Below are 21,762 nucleotides of genomic sequence, written 5' to 3'. Positions count from 1 at the left end.
CGGCCATCCCCACGCACCAGAAACGGCCGTCCCAACGCACCCGAAACGGCCGTCCCCACGCACCAGAAACGGCCATCCCCACACACCAGAAACAGCCGTCCCCACGCACTAGAAACAGCCGTCCCCATGCACTAGAAACAGCCGTCCCCACGCACCAGCCCCGGCCGTCTCCATGCACCAGCCCCAGCCGTCTCCAAGCAGAGCAGGTCTGGCCATTCATAAAGCTTCCAGTCGCCCATTCCTTCACATCACACTGGGTCATCTCTAGCAACCACACCCAGCGATCCCTACAGATAACTCCAGACCCACAGTGACCATCCCTACAAATGACAGCAATGATTGCAAAATACCATACCAGACCATCCATACTCACCCCCTGACAATCCTTACATATGAAGGAATGTAAGGTGTAACATTTCTTCATATGACTTGGCCATCCCTACAGATCAGTAGTGTTTGTTCATCACTACATACCACACCATTAAATCCCTACAAACCCCTCCAGACCACCCCCCCGACGATCCCTCAGCATCCCTGCAAAATACCCAGGACTATGCCTTCAGACCACACCAGACCATCCCTACATACCGCTTGTGACTGAGCTTACAGACCACACCTGGCCATCCCTTCATACCACCTGTGACCGCACTTACAGACCACACCGGACCATCCCGGCAGAGGACACCAAAGGCCTGTGATGCTAACTCATGTTCACTAACCATCAGACTCACTCTACTAGCAAACGTCTAACCAAACACAGAAAATCTTCAAAGGACCCACGACATGGTCAAATGGGGCATGGATGGACAGCGTCTCCAGCTTAATGGAGATTAAGATCAAGGGATGTCTTGGTTCTTACCAACGAAACCACAGTCCATGCCTGACCTCCTTCCGGAATGAGGATCACTCCGTCCACTGAATCGGTGCAAACATGTCTACAACTTGGATGCACCTCGCAGAAGAAAACATCATGAAAACCGCTCTCACAATTTACACCAAATCCATACGGATTCTACACATGTGATCTACGCCTCCTTTTCTCCCTTCGCTGCATTACCTCTTGCTTTTCAACCATGATCCCTTGCTTACGCCATTGGTTCTAACCCTCTCACACCTTTGCTGCACTCCTCACCATGTCCTGACCTAAACCTTGGCTCACCACATACTTCTCTTCCCCACAAGCCCTTTGAATGAAGTAGAAAGAAGGATGAATTGATGTCAGTCATCTACCCTCATCTGTCTCGCGTGCGAGGCTTCTCTTCCTCGTCGTTACCTGAGCAGGCTGTTGATGCTGCTGGTACCCCGGTCCACACTCCGCAGCACCTCGCCAGTTTTGCGCCCCAAGTGCCACCGTAAGGACAAGCTGTGAAGATGGGCAAAGAGGCGCGTCTGCACCTCGCGGTTGGTGTACTGCTGGACCCGGATCCACATGAAGGTGCGAAGGTTGCTGACGAAGCCTGTGGAACCTGCGGAGAGAAAGAAATATGGTAAGAAAGAGGACACCAAGATGGCCCCAGGGATCCACTCAAGATCACAGGAGAACATGGGTTTCCATGCTTTTAGCAGTGCTGAAATTGGTAAAAATCTTTCACAGTAACCCATAAATTAGGGGTGAGGGTATGGTAGCAGAAAGGGAACCAAGTCACGAGGGGTGAAGTCATGAAAAGCGGCGTGTGACTGTCAACTTATAAAAACATTTTTTAACTGAGCCACTAAGAAATGGACAAAAAGGACAAACGTGACAGAAAATCTGTTGTGGTTTACTAAACTAATCGTGGAGAGTCTCTGTTTTAAAATATCTTATAGGATAGCTTTGCGTGCTCAGCAAATGTCAGGGAATAATAATAACGCTGAGATAACCCTGATGGTTAATGCACTTCTCGGAGTGATCTGTGTTTTGTGCCTAATCACATTTTAGACTCAAGAAGCATCACGGAGGTTTAAAGTGCCTCATGCGAGGCACACTGTGTGACCTGCATATCACAGAATAATATTTTATGCAGATAAGTGGGTCACTGCTTTTGACACAGAGATCAATTTCTTAGTTACGGATACCAACACTGCCGCCAATATATGAGGAATATTTGTTATAAAGCAGACATCAGCCAGATGTATCCCAAACGGGAAACCGGCCCGTTTGCGACCGCAAAAAACGGTGTTGGTATGTACAAACACTATTTTGTGAGTTGCTATTAGGAAGGGGAGTGCCAAGGGCGTCCCTTCCTAATAGCGAGTCAGGTTGGCAAGTAAATGTATACTTGTAAAGCGCACTGTTACTCCATCTCGGAGTGTCCTGGCGCTGTATACCGCTGGGGAACCCGTCCTGGCTTTCCCTGTGAGGTGTCCACTCCTGGGCACCCCCAAGGTGAAGCCAGGCATCCCCGGCGCTGATGGGGCCGTTGTGGAGATTAAGCAAGCTATTGCCCAGAGTTGCAGTGTGGGACCCATGATTAGCTTAGGCACCGAGGCGAGAATTATCGAGTCCGTGGACATTGACCCAAGACCCTGCCACGACGGGAATTGAACCCTGGTCGCGGGCCGACCTCTGCTTCAGGGTCTGCCGCTTCTAACCAGTGAGCCACACTTCTCCACCATTGTACCATACCATTGTTTTGCAATTGCGGTTGCAAAACACTGGCAGTTTACCACCTACTTCAAGTAGGTGGTAAGCCACTCGCAAACAGGAAGAGGACCTCATGGGAACCCTTCCTCTTTGTGAATGGATGAGAAAATATTTTTTAAGAGGAGGCAGTGGTCCCACGGACCACTGCCGACTCTTAAAAATGAAACAGAAACGTTTAATGTATCTTTTTTCAATGCATCCTATTTACCTTTGAGAAAAACGGGCACATTTAAAAAAAAACTGTTTTATTGAAAAAGCAGTCACAGACATGGTGATCGGCTGACCCCAGCAGGCCACCATCCCTGCGATTGCTGTCCATTCCCAATGGTTCGCAAATTGTGACCTGCCTCATGAATATTGATGAGGCAGGTCATTTGCAACCCCCGTTAGGAATCGCAAACAGTGTCTGAGACACTGTTGTACATTCTATTTTGGGACTTGCAAATCGCGAGTCATAAAACGTCACGATTTGAGACTCGCAAATTGGAATGGTCGTACATCTGGCCCTAGGTCAAATTTGTTTTTTTTACTGTATTGGTGTACAACTCATTTTTCGTACTAAGTGAAGTACTCTGATCTGAGGGTCCAGAAATACCCCTTTGTGCATCCCTTCAACAAGAAAAACATTCGTAAACTGACCAGGTGCCGCACTCAAACATTTATTTACAACCTGCCCTGAGGCAGTTGGGTAAAGCGCAGTACAACACAACGGCACGCTCTGGAAAGCAGAGTCTAAACATTGACTTGAGGTACAGATACTCATTCGTAGAACCCAGCTCTCTCATGTGCTCTAGGTGCTCGCTTGTACTTGAGTGAGGCAAAAACTAGGGGCTACATGTATCAAAAATCCATTTTGCATTCCCTAAAGAGCGAATTTTAGGTAATCGCTATTTAAGGAATGCAAAATAGGATGTAAGAAAATAACGACTACCGAATAGTGATTTCTAAGAATTCTCAATCAGGTTCTCACTATTAGGAAATACCACTCCACTCGTTCCTAAAGGCCCATAGGTGTGAATGGTTTTGCATTACTGAATTTACGATTACCTAATTAGTAATCGCAAATTAGGTAATGCAATACCAAGGGACGGTGGATGGAGAGGAGGAGGGCTCTATCGAAACAACTGACGAGAGCTTTGGCAACATCACTGAGGGTGAAGGCCCTGATGATACATCAGATGGAGTGAGTTGAAGATCCTCTGCTGATCTAACGAGATTTCTCAGAGGGGTTTGGAGGAAATCTGAAAATAAACAAGGGGAAGTGATCATAGAACATCTAGAAGGACCTGGAATAGAACTGCAGAGAGGAGAATTAATAAAAACTGAACACACGCCACTCTTGACAGCACCCAGGCTTTAGCCCCCTCTTGCACCCACCACCCACACACTAACATCAGGTGTGGTCTTACCTGCTCCTCCTCCCTGTAGAAACTTCAGCCCAGCATAAACGCACACGGTGCGAGCAAGGACAGGCCAGGCCGCCCCCCCGGACATCTCATTCACTGAAAGGAGAGAATTGAAGACATGGTTAGCAGCACACGGTGGGATCCAGTGGGTGGAAGGAGAAGGGTCAATTTTTAAGGGGTAATTGTGGGATCGACCGCCATTCGCCGGTTGGCAGTGAGGTCCTGTGACTCTGTGATGACGTGTAGCAGAGACACCTTTCACATTTAAAACTGTTCTTATTGTCTTCTCTTCCCTGAGACAGCTGTTCACGGTTTGTCGTCGGCTACTTGCAGGTTCACAGACACACAACCTTAAAATAGCTTTCCTATCACAGGGATGCCAGATGACTATTCTGGTTTTACTGGTGGGAGAGCAGAACAAACACCCTCCTTGAGTTTTTATACTTGAAAGTAGGTAATACGCATAAAGACCTGGACGTATCTGTTAAAACTTTAGCAACCCAATCCAAATAGGAATTTGTCAAATGTATTCATAATCTGGGTCTTTTTGTTTTCTTAAAAATCCATTCTGCTGAAGTTCTAAGGATTTTTAATATTATTAGTTGTGAAGGAGACAAGAATCAATTACCACCTACCAAGCCTATTGAGGACATCATCAGTAACAAAATTCAAGCTTGCATGGATTCATTAATTTCAAAGTTACAAAAATTAATCAAGGGCTACTTCACCCACATGAGGTGTGTTGTGGGAAAAATGAGCAAGCTATTGTGGGAATCAAGGGTGTTTCGCCCCGTCAGCTATATTTACACCACTTGTTGCTGTCCTAACCTAACAGGTTACCGAATTGCAAAATTAGGTTTGATGCATCGGAAAAGCAATTTTGCGTCGCTAAGTTTGCGAACGCAAAAAGGCTTGAAACATCTGCCCCTTAGTATGAGTAAAAGTCTTGGAAAGGTTTAGGGCTTTCCCTTCTATTGGTGTTTTATTCGACTCCAGTACAAGCTGGAAACCTCTACTTACTGCCTAGAAGGAGGAACTTAGTAGGACTATTTGGGACGTATAGCTTTGCAACAAGATTGGGGAGTAGACCGCTCAAAGCCTTAGTCATGATTTATCTGGGCAAATGCATTTGAAAGGCATTGCATGGGAACCACATCCGGAGTTATGTGGCCGCAAATGAACTCCAGATCAAGGAAAATAAACTTCTTAGGCGTCTATTGTGTGTCCTCCAAAGCACGTTGAGTTTTGTGTGCATGAGGAGCTGTGAGCCAAGTATCTTACGATCAGATCGCCCTTCGTCCACTGTTGGATCAGGATACGGACCAAGGAGGACCCTAGTCTGAGCCGCTTAATACTAAGGGACTGTTTGTCACTTGATCATGCTTTAAAAATTACCTGGCTCAAGTACATAAGGGACTTACTCCTTAAGTTGTGAAGGGGGGGGGGGCTATTTTCTAGTCCTGAGGGTATTCATTGAGTGGGTTATAAATGGGTGAAGGAGCTGTTCCTTAAAAGGAATACACTGTTAAGAGAGGAGGCTGAGTCGCTGAAACCCTCTGTTCGAAAGTATGTAACGCTAATCACCACTCAGGATTTGGAGCCCTACTTAGCTCTGGTGAAAAACAATAGGACAGATTTTTTGCTTGTAAAATGTAGATTTAATCTACTGCATCTGTTTCTAGCTCACCCTAGGGGTTGTCATGATTTTAAATCCCTGGGTCCCTGTGGCTGCGGCAATAGGTCTCCGCAGAACACCATGCATTTTATCAGGTTTTGTTAATTTTACACTGTGCCCAGGACAATCTTTACTGTCCCCTTACGTAAAGATAGAGGCTTCTCACAAGTTTACCCTGCCCTTTTGCTTTTACAGATGCTCCCAGAAGAGTTCACTCTTTAAAATATTGTATGCTTGTTAGGAACCATAATTACCTTCAGGAGTTCACAAGAAGATTAATTGTGCTGTAAATTTTTTAAGCATTTACCTTGCAGAATGTATCATATTTATGATTTTATGTATGCTTTTATGGCTTTAAATGCAACAGAATAAAGATATATTGATATTGAAAGTATATCGGCAGAAAGATGTTGCTGCAAAGTCAGCAGTGTTCTAATAGTATCTTGCACAAAGAAATTGTAGTGCACTCACCAATGTTCTTATAGTATATTGCACAAAGAAATTGCGGTTCACGCACCAATGTTCTTATAGTATATCAGAACAAAGACATTGGGGTGCACTCATGATACTGCAGATACAAGAACCAACGGCGGACTCCAAATGCCGCACAACCCTCAAAACGTAGACCCAAATTTGTCGAAAAGTTCCAATTAACTGGATGGTGTGCCACATCTACTCCTGCATCTGCCGTTGAAGGATGCAATCCATTACTCGGAAAACAAACTTGGAACTGGGTGGAGTGGTGCACTACCAAGATTCACTAATGTTCAATTAGAAAGCGCAGTCAATTTCTTCCTTAAAAAGTATTTTTTATTGAAGCTCATCAAAAACTTGTATGAACATGAAACCTCAGCCAACGCGTTTTGTTCTAGACGTGAACTTCGTCAGGGCCCGTAATTTAGAGGATGAGTCTGAATCACAGTACTACGGACGAGAAAATGGTTTGATCAGAAAATCCGTCTAATCATACATCTATCGTTGTAGCCTCCATGATAAGGGCCACAGTGAGCAGTGAACTCTTTGAATTGAGCTCACTGTGGCCCTTATCATGGAGGCTACAACGATAGATGTATGATTGAACATTAGTGAATCTTGGTAGTGCACCACTCCACCCAGTTCCAGGGGTGCACTCATGATGTTCTTATAGTATATCGGAACAAAGACGTTGCGGTGCACTCACCGATGTTTTTATAGTATATCGGCACAAAGACATTGTGGTGCACTCACTGATGGTCATATAGTAACTCGCACAAAGAAATTGCGGTGCACTCACCGATGTTTTTATAGTATATCGGCACAAAGACATTGTGGTGCACTCACTGATGGTCATATAGTAACTCGCACAAAGAAATTGCGGTGCACTCACCGATGTTTTTATAGTATATCGGCACAAAGACATTGATGGCCCTCTCTGTACCCATCAGCCCCATGCAGAGCAGCACCACGAACTGCAGCCAGGTACTGCCTCGTGGCCAAAGGTATGGCAGCATGAGACGCAACTTCTTGCGGAAGTCTTTCCACGTGGAGCGGTTCCCAGGCTCTTGGCCTATAAGGGGCTGTGGAAAAATCAAGGGACAGTGGTTACTTCACATAGAAAAATGGAAAATTACATACTACCAGGAAAGCAACAAAAATCACTCCACATCAAAGCCGTCAAAACCGAACAAAAGACGACAGTCCCTAGTTGCTGGAGGGGATCTCTGCAAGCGAAAGGTAGAGATGCACACTTCCCAAAGAAAACTGGTCAAACTCCGACTCCTTCCACTTAACTTCCTAAGAAAAGAACTCGAACAAATATATGCAGCAACTGCATACCAGCAACCTGATAACCACTCTTTTAATCAGGCTAGGAACCTGTGTTAGGCAAATTTTGACTAGGTGTTAGCAGCTAGGCAGACTAGTCCTGGGACAAATTACCCGCAACCCCTCTGTGGGCTTGCAATCGTGCAGCACTATCCGGACCACTATGGGATGCTGCGCATTGTTTGCATTATTTTTCCTGCTCAGGGATGGAACTCTATTGGCTTTTCTTTCAAGCACGGCCAATCTTCAAAACCAACTGCAACGTTTACTGATCCATCATGACCAGCATTCCCTCTTATCTTGCAAAGCAGCCCACCATCTCTGGTGGATCTCGGTACACCGCAGCCAGGACACCATCAGATCACAGACTAAGAAAAAAACACAAGGCAGCAGGCCTTTTCCATCTATGCACCCAGGTTCAGTAACAACATACCTGTATCCATCAGGACCGCCCCAACTCTGCTCTAATCTAGGAAAGTGTTGAAGACACCTTTTTAGAGAACACTACATCACAATGCACTAACAGTCCACAACCCAGCCATGTCTTCTATCACTTGTCGACCTTATGCTCATCTTTGAACCTGTCCAGTGCTTCGCTGCCTTTTGGTTACGTATGCGCTACTACCGAAATGCCATATGCACTCATACATACATACATTCAGGCTGAAGGGAATCCATTGAAAAGGCAGATTCATCCCAGGATTCACGTCCACTCACAGCAAAATGTGAAGAGATGTGCCTAGGTTTGACACTATCCGAGACGAAGACATATGCACGCAAAGCCACTTTACTACCTCTGAAACTGCACAATGTGCCAGACAAGGCTAGATTCTTGGCGCAGTAAGGCGAGATTCAGAAGGATAGGAAAAAAGGGAGCATGACAATAAATTAAAAGGGTTCTTCGAAGTGATAAAGGGAAAGGAAACAGGAGCAGACAAATCATGGAAGGCAAGGTAGCTACTCAACAACACTTGCAATTTCCAAGGAGTAAGACAATGTCAACAGAATGAGGGCCAGTGGGTATTCTAAGCGCTATTATTCATTAAGGGACATTGATAGAAGGAGAAAGACAGCAGAAGGGGAGACCTGGGCTGGAGAAGAAAGTAGGCATATAAATAGAGACGGCAGACAAGGGAAGGACCAAGAACGGAAACTAAAGGGTTAGAGAGAGATGCTATGAGCTGAGAAACCATGCCAGAGAGACTAAGAGCTAGAGGAACAGAGGTCTGTGAGTAAAATACAACGAGGGATGGAGATAAACTGATTAGATTAGGTGGGAAGAAAGAAAAAGAAATGAGAAATAATTGAGGCAGACAAAGAGAGTGAATCAGCACGTGTCAAACTGAAAGAGATAGTGAGAAACAGAAGAGTGGAGTGAGAGAGAAAAGTAAAGAGACAAAGTCCACGAAGGGTCGAGAAAGAGAAATGGTGAAGAGAGAAAAGGAAACCAAGTGAGGCATGCCTTGCAGGGGCCGTATTACATAAAGTGCCCCCAGGGCGCAATGGGCGTTCGCGCCCGCTTTGCACCCTCTGGCACTTTGGTATTACAGAAGAGGATGCAGACGCTTGTGCGTCCCCTTCAATAATACCGATAGAGCTGGCGCACTTAAAGCGCTAGCACTAACAACAGAGAGTGTTCCCTTATTTGCATAGGGGTGTGCCCTATGCAAAAGAGGGAATTCCTTTGACTCTGCGACCGCGCCATATTACAGACGTGGGCACAGAGTCAAAGAAGCTCTCAGGAGGCGCACGGACAGTGCTCGATTTGAAAGGTCGCGCACTGTAAGTGCGCATCCTGAGAGCAGACCTCTGCGGGGGGTAAAGGGAGTCCCATGGACCCTCAGACACTGACTGCAGCCGCCTGCAAGGGGATCTCTAAACCCCTTTGAAAGGGTAGGCGGCACCCACCTGCACTGAGAAAACACAGAGCGGCTGCACAGTGTTTGCACATGAATGCGCTGCCCTGGGGGCAACACATTCACCATAATGGGGCCAATTGGCATTGTTTGAGCGGCTGGCGCTTTTTTTTGAAAGGTGCGCCAGGCACAAACAGTGATAATGTGTAATACGGCCCCAGGTATGTAAAGCATTTTTATGAGTTTTTAATGGTAAAGAGACTGCTTTGTGACACATAGCAAACACTCGCATACCTGTGCACGTCTTCACACACGCAAACAAGCACATACACCAACACTGACAGATGACTGGGTCAGTGGGTGAAACACTCGCTGCTGACATTTGCGGTGATCTGCAGGTCACAACTGAGAATCCTGACCAGGCCGATCCAGTCTTCCATTCTATCATCGTTGTTTGATTGGGTCACAGTAAGAGCTGTCATTTTCAGCACTTCGAATCAGCAGACGTGTGGTGTGTAGCGCTTTATGAACAACCCACACCCCCTGAAATGATCCTAACTCAGCCACAAATGAACCCCAGCTGAGCAGCACCTCACTCACCTGCCGGTTCTCCACATCCCGCTCATCCTCGTTCACCAGCAGCATGTAGGGCTTTCGAGGCAGCCCCGGGGCTCGCAGGCCGAGGACGAACAGCAGCCCCGTGAAAACATAACGGAGGAACCAGAGGCTGAACTGCACCTGTAGGAGAGAGAGAGAGGGGGGGTGAATATATCGAATGTATACGATGAAGGGGAGGGAGATCGGTGCACATCAACAACAGGCTAAAGAGATGATTCTGAGCAGGGGAATCTAACCTTTTCTGTAATAACAGTGACTTGGGCTCAATACAAATCACCCCAAGCTACTACTAGTATTAGTGATGCAATAGTCGCCATACCAGACATCATACCATGACCCTGCACTCGTTCAGGAAGGACCTCAAGACCTGGCTCTTCGACTGACATGGAGCCGCTCGCGCCCCCCCCAAGCGCCTTGAGACCCTCACGGGTGAGTAGCGCGCTTTATAAACCCCTGATTGATTGATTGATTGAGACACCATTACACTAGTGGTCGTCCCATGTGACGTTACCAGCAGAGATCACCTCGGTGCGTCAGGTCGGGTCGCCAGTTGTAATGTCCTTATAAGTGTTTAGCCATGCAACAGTTGATGTTGCACCAGGGATATTGTGCTGCATAACTAAATACTTATAAAGGTCCCAAAAGCGAGACCTATTGGCTATGCCAACGCTTGTTATATGCCTTTGATTGAGGTGGTTGCCTCATTTGAACTTTAACAAGGCCCTCCCCGCTTATTTCTTAAATCAAGAGCCTTGTATTTAAAGTTCTAATAGAAGCCTTGTGCCTATATGATTTTATACAGATCTCAGTCTTAAAAAACATCAAAGCATCCAGATAGGCTGAAAGAAGTCCAAAAGCAAAATATCATGTATCTCGTCCCTACGTGTTTCACCTCTGCTGCTGCTTCCAGCCTGGAACCCTTTAATGGATTTCTGGAAACTCTGTGCCTCTTCTTCTCCAGTTCTGTAGACCTCATATAATAACGTTTGCTGTCTTTTATGAGAGGTGTTTATCTTTTTGAAAGGACCCTAAACAATCGCCAATCAAGGGTTCTCTCTCGACACGTTCACGGACTCAAACCGCTAATTGCTTTGGCTGTGGCTTAAGAGCTCTAACGCCTTGCCATGCAACCGCCCTACCTGGATCCTTGGGAGAAGGGGGCAGTCTTACTGACGAAGAGTTAGCAGCTGGAACCCGCAAAAACAAGGTGAAGTTAGGCAGCGAGTGTGGGTATACTGCTGTAGAACCCAGTCTTCCCACTGGTTTATTACAGCTGCCCTCTGGCTGCCAAGAAACCAGACACAGAGGCTATGGAAAATCCAACAATGCTGCCTGCTGTGGTCTCAAATCAGTGGCATCCAGGTCTGCGCCCTGGGAGTGGGCCCAGCTCGCACATGCCAAAGGCTGGTCTAGATGCAAGCCATCTTGGCAGTTCCAGCCGACAGGCTGAGAAAGCATTAGAAAGGGTGGGCATCTAAGACTATGCTTCCGATGTATCCAAAGTTCCAAAAATCCAGCTTTTGAAATGGCTGATGGGCAGTGAGAGGCACAGTTGGCTTCGGCAGACAGGCACAAGCACGGCATTACACAGCAACATGTAGCAAGAGGGAGGAGGTGACTGGTCTCTAAAAAGGAGAACAGATGGGTGGCTTTGTAAAAGAGGACAAGGCATGGTGTGTGCATACGCTCAAAGGAGCAAGGACAATAAATAGGCAACAGGACAAGGACCTGGAGAGAAATCCAATAAAAGGAGGAAAGGTAATTAAGCATAGGGGGCTAAAGGTCAAGTCCATTATAGTGAGATATATTAACATATGTCAAAGACTAGGCGAGAGGGGCCCTATCACTGGGCAAGGAGGGGCATGGAAGTAGTGTAAATAAGGCTCGGACTAATTAACGGGAGGTAAAGACAATCAGCAGGGCAAGCAACAAGGACTCTACAGTGGTGCTGTATCTAATGGAGCGAAGGCTGGGGCAGTGTGTGAATAGAGAAAGGATTAAAGAGGGCAAGCCTGTGTTGGTGTAGGCCAAACAGTTTAAGGATGGGGAGCAGCATGGACCGTGAGAAGTGGGGTTGCCAACACACCAAGCCCTTAAGAGATATTAGGAGGGAAACAGGGTAAGGACCTGGGTGGGGATTTGGACCAATATGAGAAGGAACAAAGAGCAAAGAGGGCTTTGACAGATGGGTTCTACTACAGCCAGGAGCACCAGTGGATCAAATGGTCAAGGCATAGGACAAGTGGGATGGGGCCAAGAACCAGAGGAACAGAGTACATTGCAGGGGTTGGGCAACAGTAGAATTATGTTGCGCAGAAATACAGGGCTAGGGTGGATTGTGGGGTGAGTGTGTGAAAGAGGGCAAGCACCAACAGGAGAGAGAGAGGTGCCACCAACAGAGCTAGGGTCTATAGGGCCATGGTATGAGGGCAGGAGGTCCAGTACAGAGGAGTTGCAGAAAGACCAGAATTAGAAGGAGAAAAGCGTAATAATATTGGGAAGTAATGGGGCAAGTATCTTAGCGCAAGAACCTCAGTGCACAACACACAAGGGCAAGGAGAGTTCAATAAAAGGGCAGGGAAAGATAACAGCGCGTTTTAATTTAACCATGTTAAAGGTAAAGCACCGGTGCCGCGATTTTTGCAAAAGTAAAGAAATAGAAAAAAACATCTATTTCTTTACTTTTGCTACAATCGCGGCACCCGCGCTTTACTTTTAACGTGGTTAAAGTAGAGCGCGGGTGCCGCGATTGTAGCAAAAGTAAAGAAATAGATGTTTTTTCTATTTCTTTACTTTTGCTACAATTGCGGCACCCGCGCTTTAGAAGTAAAGCGCGGGTGCCGCGATTGTAGCAAAAGTAAAGAAATAGATGTTTTTTTCTATTTCTTTACTTTTGCAACAATCGCGGCACCGGCGCTTTACCTTTAACATGGTTAAATTTAAGGGCGGGTGCTGCGATTGAGCAAAAGTAAACAAATAGCGAAAAAAAGCCCAATTACATTAAAGCTGGCCGCTGTGCTCATGCACGTGTGCGCAACAGCAAGCCCTCGGCAGCGAAAGCGTGTGGTAGCACTCACTAAATGTCTCACAGACAGCGCATGCGCTGGCTCAGGCGAGACCTAAAAAGGCTTTGTTAATTTGGAATGCTTCTACCTTGGCAATACATAGGGCCCCTGTAATTATGAGGGAGAGGAGGAGCAAATGAGGCAGCAGGGTTGACTAAACTATGCGACAAGAAAAGGCAAATTATGTGCAGCACTACTTTGTGATAGTATTAATTCATTCTTTTGCCATTTTACACAGTTCACTTTACTGTTATCAATTTAATACCGAAATACATCAATAAACAACTGACCAGCAACGATTGCAAAAAGTCTCTAGTGTCAGGAACCTGAGTCGCCCTTTTTTTTAAACTTTTGATTCCTTTTAGCTAGAAACCTTTTTTGTTGTTAAATCTGCAGATTATGCAGCAGATAATGGCTTATGTGGGAAATTCCAGCAAATCCATAACTATGCAAATATCGTCACGGCCGCTGAATCGCATAATTGCAGTGGCCCTGGCAATACATACAGCTACAGCTGCTACCCTTCTGGCAGGCACCAAGGTAATAATATAAGTAATAACCTCCCCCCACCCCCCCAATGCCCCAACATTCGTCACTCAATTCCTTTAAATATATTTTGAACACTCAACCCTTTTTCTCCAAACATCAGCAAGCAAGATCTGAAAAGACATACTTTTTTGTCTTGTACACACACTTTTCAATTTTGGTAAACATATAATAATCAAACTTATCAAAACCTTCTGATTAAGTAGACAGAATGGCCTGCACGCAGGAGAGCTACTTACAGGTATCTGGAGAGCTGCTAGTAGCTCATGAGCTACTTGTTGGAGAAGCCTGCTGTGGAGGATGAGAGAGAGAGGCACATACCTGGACCAGACCTCTGCAACCATCTTTGATATTCAGTGGACCAGTTCAGCTCAATTCAAAACTAAATAGAGTAGTGACTTAGTCCAGGCTCGCAGGTCCTCACATGGCTAGGAATTTTATGCCCACTTCCTTCGAGTTGGCTATTTACTATTTCCCTCAGTGAACCTGGCATCTTCCAGTTCTACCATGGGAGTTTACTCCAAGAGCAGACCTCTGCTGAACAGAGAGCACAGTCTCCTGTGATGGATTTGCTATGGGGGGGTATGGGGGTTACTGAGGTTACTGAGCAGTATTCTATGAGGATACTGTCTTTACCACTGGAGTCCCAGAGCCGGCATCACTCCTGACCAGGATACTCCATTGGCCCCTTGACTCGCTCTAGATCGACTTGAGACCTCCTTTGAGTCTGATGAACTTGTAACCTCAGTCTGCAAGGTTCACAGAGCTGTAAGGACTGGAAAGAAGGTTGAAGAATGGGGAGGATCAGCTCCAGAAAACAGAAACCAACCCAAGACGAAGACGGGAAGCTACCAATCCTCTAGAGCCTTCTGAGACTGGACGGGACATTTATGGACACCCTAACATTACAAGCCAACTGGGGACCCTGCAGAGTCGCCAAAGACGTAGGAAAGTATCTTTGCAGCTCCACGTCATAGATGATGCATTGTGTTTTTAGATCTTGCCTAGACTGCGCATGCAATGTCTCTTTAAGACATTTTGTTCTCTATCAGAGGGATTGGATCCCACCCAATACTTATCATTGGTTCACTTCAGTCTCACTCATGTCCTTGCTATGTATTGGTCAGATGCACCACGCTTCCCTGTGTTTGTTCATCTAGTATAATGGGGTAACCCAGTGCCCCTCTGAACCTGGGTGCACAAGAATGCGGAGAATGTTGGTTCTGTCGGGTACAGAGTTGGTTCTTGGGTTACTGAATAATATAAAAGTAGAATACTCAGACTTTCTGTAATAATCAATGAAAAGAAAAGACAAGCATTTACAATGCAATAGGTCTCGCAGCATTAAAGTTTGAGCTATTGCCATTGTATATTACAATGTGTTGCATTAATTTGTTATCAAACTCTGAATTGTTTTATAAAGATTGATTGCAAACTGTCAAATGTTGCTGAATAGTAAGCAACGTTGTGAATAATATTGTTTGCTAGTCATCCTTGGGTACCAGAGTTCTTCACTTGAGGCAGAGGTATTATCTTTAGACTACAGGTGCCGGTGCCGCTTGAGCTAGAAACAGGGCGAGCCACTCACTACTCTGCACTCACTACTCTGCACTCACTACTCTGCACTCACTACTCACTACTCTGCACACTCACTCTGCACTCACTACTCTGCACTCACTACTCACTACTCTGCACACTCACTCTGCACTCACTACTCACTACTCTGCACACTCACTCTGCACTCACTACTCACTACTCTGCACTCACTACTCACTACTCTGCACTCACTACTCTGCACTCACTACTCACTACTCTGCACTCACTACTCTGCACTCACTACTCACTACTCTGCACTCACTACTCTGCACTCACTACTCTGCGCCCACTACTCTGCGCTCACTACTCTGCGCTCACTACTCTGCGCTCACTACTCTGCGCTCACTACTCTGCGCTCACTACTCTGCGCTCACTACTCTGCGCTCACTACTCTGCGCTCACTACTCTGCGCTCACTACTCTGCGCTCACTACTCTGCACTCACTACTCTGCACTCACTACTCTGCACTCACTACTCTGCACTCACTACTCTGCACTCACTACTCACTACTCACCACTCTGCACTCACTACTCTGCACTCACTACTCTGCACTCACTACTCTGCACTCACTACTCTGCACACTCACTCTGCACTCACTACTCTGCACACTCACTCTGCACTCACTACTCTGCACACTCACTCTGCACTCACTACTCTGCACACTCACTCTGCACTCACTACTCTGCACACTCACTCTACACTCACTACTCTGCACTCACTACTCACTCGGCACTCACTACTCTGCACTCACTACTCTGCACTCACTACTCACTCGGCACTCACTACTCTGCACACTCACTCTGCACTCACTACTCTGCACACTCACTCTGCACTCACTACTCTGCACACTCACTCTGCACTCACTACTCTGCACACTCACTCTGCACTCACTACTCTGCACTCACTACTCACTCGGCACTCACTACTCTGCACTCACTACTCTGCACTCACTACTCACTCGGCACTCACTACTCTGCACTCACTACTCACTCGGCACTCACTACTCTGCACACTCACTCTGCACTCACTACTCACTCGGCACTCACTACTCTGCACTCACTACTCTGCACTCACTACTCACTCGGCACTCACTACTCTGCACACTCACTCTGCACTCACTACTCTGCACACTCACTCTGCACTCACTACTCTGCACACTCACTCTGCACTCACTACTCTGCACACTCACTCTGCACTCACTACTCTGCACACTCACTATGCACTCACTACTCTGCACTCACTACTCTGCACTCACTACTCACTCGGCACTCACTACTCTGCACTCACTACTCTGCACTCACTACTCACTCGGCACTCACTACTCTGCACACTCACTATGCACTCACTACTCTGCACTCACTAGTCACTCTGCACTCACTACTCTGCACACTCACTCTGCACTCACTACTCTGCACACTCACTCTGCACTCACTACTCTGCACACTCACTCTGCACTCACTACTCTGCACTCACTACTCTGCACTCACTACTCACTCGGCACTCACTACTCTGCACTCACTACTCTGCACTCACTACTCTGCACTCACTACTCTGCACTCACTACTCACTCTGCACTCACTACTCTGCACACTCACTCTGCACTCACTACTCTGCACACTCACTCTGCACTCACTACTCTGCACACTCACTCTGCACTCACTACTCACTTACTACTTTTTCGTTCCATCTTTAGTGCCCTTTAGTATTGGGTGGTTCCGTGCAACAAGGGTAAGAACACCGCCTTCATTCTTTGAGTCAGGCTAGCCTTAAAAGTTCACGAGCCTGAGCTCCTAACATATCTTCACTAAAGGGTCGGGTCTGGTATATCACAAGCTGAGGGGTCCGTTTTCTAGAGGTACGCGTGGTGGCTTGGGTACGATTTGCGATGGGCAACGTTTTATTAACTTACGAGAGTAGCGTCACCAAGTTTTAAAATGTTAATACCCACAGGGCGAGACGTTTCTACTCCTTCACGCCGACAACTCTTTGGTACCCCGGGGGTGTCAACTACAGCTCAATTCTGTTTTTCGTGAGAAGTCCTGCCTCCTCGTGCTTCTGTCAGTCAGGCCCTCGAGCGCGCTCTCGTTTCTCCTCCCTCCTCCCGCAAGCTCGGCCCCTGCCTCCCACCTCTTTCCTCGCCAAGCCGCTCGGTGACGCCCCCCTGCAGTCGGTGGAAGCGCACTGCAGCTGCCCCACTCCCCCAGTGGCGTAACGATACTTGAGGGGGCCCCCCTGCAATGTACATGGAGGGGGCCCCCCACACTCCGACTCCAAGCCCCGCCCTGACCCTCACTGGACTCAGACCCTCATCCCTCAGACCCCAGGCCCCGCCCTGACCCTCACTGGACTCAGACCCTCAGGCCCCAGGCCCCGCCCTGACCCTCACTGGACTCAGACCCTCATCCCTCAGACCCCAGGCCCCGCCCTGACCCTCACTGGACTCAGACCCTCAGGCCCCAGGCCCCGCCCTGACCCTCACTGGACTCAGACCCTCATCCCTCAGACCCCAGGCCTAGCCCCACTCTGACCCTCACTGGACTCAGACCCTCATCCCTCAGACCCCAGGCCTACCCCCGCCCTGACCCTCACTGGACTCAGACCTCTCATCCCTCATCCAGACCCCCGGCCTAGCCCCACCCTGACCCTCACTGGACTCAGACCTCTCATCCCTCAGACCCCAGGCCCCGCCCTGACCCTCACTGGACTCAGACCCTCATCCCTCAGACCCCAGGCCTACCCCCGCCCTGACCCTCACTGGACTCAGACCCTCATCCCTCAGACCCCAGGCCCCGCCCTGACCCTCACTGGACTCAGACCCTCATCCCTCAGACCCCAGGCCCCGCCCTGACCCTCACTGGACTCAGACCCTCATCCCTCAGACCCCAGGCCCCGCCCTGACCCTCACTGGACTCAGACCCTCATCCCTCAGACCCCAGGCCCCGCCCTGACCCTCACTGGACTCAGACCTCTCATCCCTCAGACCCCAGGCCCCGCCCTGACCCTCACTGGACTCAGACCCTCATCCCTCAGACCCCAGGCCCCGCCCTGACCCTCACTGGACTCAGACCCTCATCCCTCAGACCCCAGGCCCCGCCCTGACCCTCACTGGACTCAGACCCTCATCCCTCAGACCCCAGGCCTAGCCCCACCCTGACCCTCACTGGACTCAGACCCTCATCCCTCAGGCCCCGCCCTGACCCTCACTGGACTCAGACCTCTCATCCCTCGGACCCCAGGCCCGCCCTGACCCTCACTGGACTCAGACCCTCATCCCTCAGACCCCAGGCCCCGCCCTGACCCTCACTGGACTCAGACCCTCATCCCTCAGACCCCAGGCCTAGCCCCGCCCTGACCCTCACTGGACTCAGACCCTCATCCCTCAGACCCCAGGCCCCGCCCTGACCCTCACTGGACTCAGACCCTCATCCCTCACCAGACCCCAAGCCCCGCCCTGACCCTCACTGGACTCAGACCCTCATCTCTCAGCCAGACCCCGACCCCCGCCCTGACCCTCCCTGGACTCGGACCCCAAGCCCCGCCCTGACCCTCACTGGACTCAGACCCTCATCTTTCAGCCAGACCCCGACCCCCGCCCTGACCCTCCCTGGACTTGAACCCCAAGCCCCGCCCTGACCCTCACTGGACTCAGACATCTCATCCCTCATCCAGACCCCCGGCCTAGCCCCGCCCTGACCCTCACTGGACTCGGACCCTCATCTCTCAGCCAGACCACGACCCCCGCCCTGACCCTCACTGGACTCGGACCCCAAGCCCCGCCCTGACCCTCACTGGACTCAGACCCTCATCTTTCAGCCAGACCCCGACCCCCGCCCTGACCCTCCCTGGACTCAGACCTCTCATCCCTCATCCAGACCCCAAGCCCCGCCCTGACCCTCCCTGGACTCAGACCTCTCATCCCTCATCCAGACCCCTAGCCCCGCCCTGACCCTCACTGGACTCAGACCCTCATCCCTCAGACCCCAGGCCCCGCCCTGACCCTCACTGGACTCAGACCCTCATCCCTCAGACCCCAGGCCTAGCCCCGCCCTGACCCTCACTGGACTCAGACCCTCATCCCTCAGACCCCAGGCCTAGCCCCGCCCTGACCCTCACTGGACTCAGACCCTCATCCCCCAGACCCCAGGCCTAGCCCCGCCCTGACCCTCACTGGACTCAGACCTCTCATCCCTCATCCAGACCCCCGGCCTAGCCCCGCCCTGACCCTCACTGGACTCAGACCTCTCATCCCTCAGACCCCAGGCCCCGCCCTGACCCTCACTGGACTCAGAACCTCATCCCTCAGACCCCAGGCCTAGCCCCACCCTGACCCTCACTGGACTCAGACCCTCATCCCTCAGACCCCAGGCCTAGCCCCGCCCTGACCCTCACTGGACTCAGACCTCTCATCCCTCAGACCCCAGGCCCCGCCCTGACCCTCACTGGACTCAGAACCTCATCCCTCAGACCCCAGGCCTAGCCCCACCCTGACCCTCACTGGACTCAGACCTCTCATCCCTCAGACCCCAGGCCCCGCCCTGACCCTCACTGGACTCAGAACCTCATCCCTCAGACCCCAGGCCTAGCCCCACCCTGACCCTCACTGGACTCAGACCCTCATCCCTCAGACCCCAGGCCTAGCCCCGCCCTGACCCTCACTGGACTCAGACCTCTCATCCCTCAGACGCCAGGCCCCGCCATGACCCTCACTGAACTCAGACCCTCATCCCTCAGACCCCAGGCCCCGCCCTGACCCTCACTGGACTCAGACCCTCATCCCTCAGACCCCAGGCCCCGCCCTGACCCTCACTGGACTCAGACCCCTTATCCATCAGCCACACCCCAAACCCCGCCCTGACCCTCACTGGACTCAGACCCTCATCTCTCAGACCCCAGGCCTAGCCCCACCCTGACCCTCACTGGACTCAGACCCTCATCCCTCAGACCCCAGGCCTAGCCCCGCCCTGACCCTCACTGGACTCAGACCTCTCATCCCTCATCCAGACCCCCGGCCTAGCCCCGCCCTGACCCTCACTGGACTCAGACCTCTCATCCCTCAGACCCCAGGCCCCGCCCTGACCCTCACTGGACTCAGACCCTCATCCCTCAGACCCCAGGCCCCACCCTGACCCTCACTGGACTCAGACCCTCATCCCTCAGACCCCAGGCCCCGCCCTGACCCTCACTGGACTCAGAACCTCATCCCTCAGACCCCAGGCCTAGCCCCACCCTGACCCTCACTGGACTCAGACCCTCATCCCTCAGACCCCAGGCCTAGCCCCGCCCTGACCCTCACTGGACTCAGACCTCTCATCCCTCAGACCCCAGGCCCCGCCATGACCCTCACTGAACTCAGACCCTCATCCCTCAGACCCCAGGCCCCGCCCTGACCCTCACTGGACTCAGACCCTCATCCCTCAGACCCCAGGCCCCGCCCTGACCCTCACTGGACTCAGACCCTCATCCCTCAGACCCCAGGCCCCGCCCTGACCCTCACTGGACTCAGACCCTCATCCCTCAGACCCCAGGCCTAGCCCCACCCTGACCCTCACTGGACTCAGACCTCTCATCCCTCGGACCCCAGGCCTAGCCCCGCCCTGACCCTCACTGGACTCAGACCTCTCATCCCTCGGACCCCAGGCCCCGCCCTGACCCTCACTGGACTCAGACCTCTCATCCCTCGGACCCCAGGCCTAGCCCCGCCCTGACATGCTAAGAGACTCCAATTATCTGTTTAAACACGCAAACAAAACACAAATCTTTTTTTTTTTAAATGGCTATAATTTGCCTGGTTCGCTTGATTTTATTTTAATGCAAACGTTTTTGTAGAAAACTTCTCACCCTTTCCCGGTATTCGGTGTAATGCACAAGGAGGGCAAGAGGAGGTGTGCAACCTGATGTACTGGGCAATATATAAATGTAAATGTAAATGTACAGGAATTTATATGGCGCAAATCACCAAGCGGTTTCTAAGCGCTTGCTTAGGGAACCCGTCCTGGTATTCCCCTGTGAGATAACCCCGGCAGGGTATCCGCATGGTGAAAGCCAGGCATCCCGCCACGAGGGGCCGTTGTGGAGATTAAGCAAGCTATTGCCCAGAGTCGCAGAGTGTGAACCCGTGAATCGAGTAGGCACCGGAGCGAGAATTGTCGAGTCCATGGACATTTTAGGACTCAAGTCCCCGCCGAGCCGGCCCAGAAAGCCCAGAAGGATTACCTGACATTTCAGACTGTCTTTGTTGCTCAGCTACTTGTTTCCAAACGCAGTCCATTAATTGAATTTCGAAAACCAACTTACTTGTTGTAACATCAGTCTGAAAGTCGACAAACTTCTTCAGTGATAGTCCTTCTCAGTACGGAGTCTCTGGCTGGCCGGGTCCTGGGATGCCTCACAAGTCACGCTGCACACGCACTTTTAATTGAGCTGCTCAATGGTCACAAGGCCCCCACCAGAATGCCCGGCCCACCCTGAAGAACGTGCAGACATGCCTGCAGAGACAACTGCGCGCCACCGCTCACTATTTAATTATGAAGAGGCCCGGCTGGGGCCCGGGGGTGCGCATGCGCAACCAAGAAGA

At 50.1% G+C, this 21,762-nt stretch overlaps 1 protein-coding gene across 5 annotated transcripts in view; it reads right to left on the bottom strand.

Moving 5' to 3' along the window:
• Positions 1 to 21,762, bottom strand: part of ABCB6 (ATP binding cassette subfamily B member 6 (LAN blood group)) — a 306,484-nt gene that overhangs the window by 112,493 nt on the left and 172,229 nt on the right. For all 5 annotated transcript variants that reach the window (XM_078679195.1, XM_078679194.1, XM_078679196.1 and 2 more), the window contains 4 exons: positions 9,964 to 10,101; positions 7,071 to 7,260; positions 4,033 to 4,125; positions 1,274 to 1,466 (listed from right to left, as the gene is read on the bottom strand). In XM_078679195.1, the coding sequence (XP_078535321.1) occupies positions 1,274 to 1,466; positions 4,033 to 4,125; positions 7,071 to 7,260; positions 9,964 to 10,101 (614 nt within the window). The remainder of the gene's footprint in view (positions 1 to 1,273; positions 1,467 to 4,032; positions 4,126 to 7,070; positions 7,261 to 9,963; positions 10,102 to 21,762) is intronic.

The sequence above is a fragment of the Lissotriton helveticus genome, chromosome 3_1, assembly GCF_964261635.1.
Source record: "Lissotriton helveticus chromosome 3_1, aLisHel1.1, whole genome shotgun sequence".
NCBI lineage: Eukaryota > Metazoa > Chordata > Amphibia > Caudata > Salamandridae > Lissotriton > Lissotriton helveticus.
Note: the sequence above shows the minus strand (reverse complement) of the source record. Positions and strands in the feature narration are given on the sequence as shown.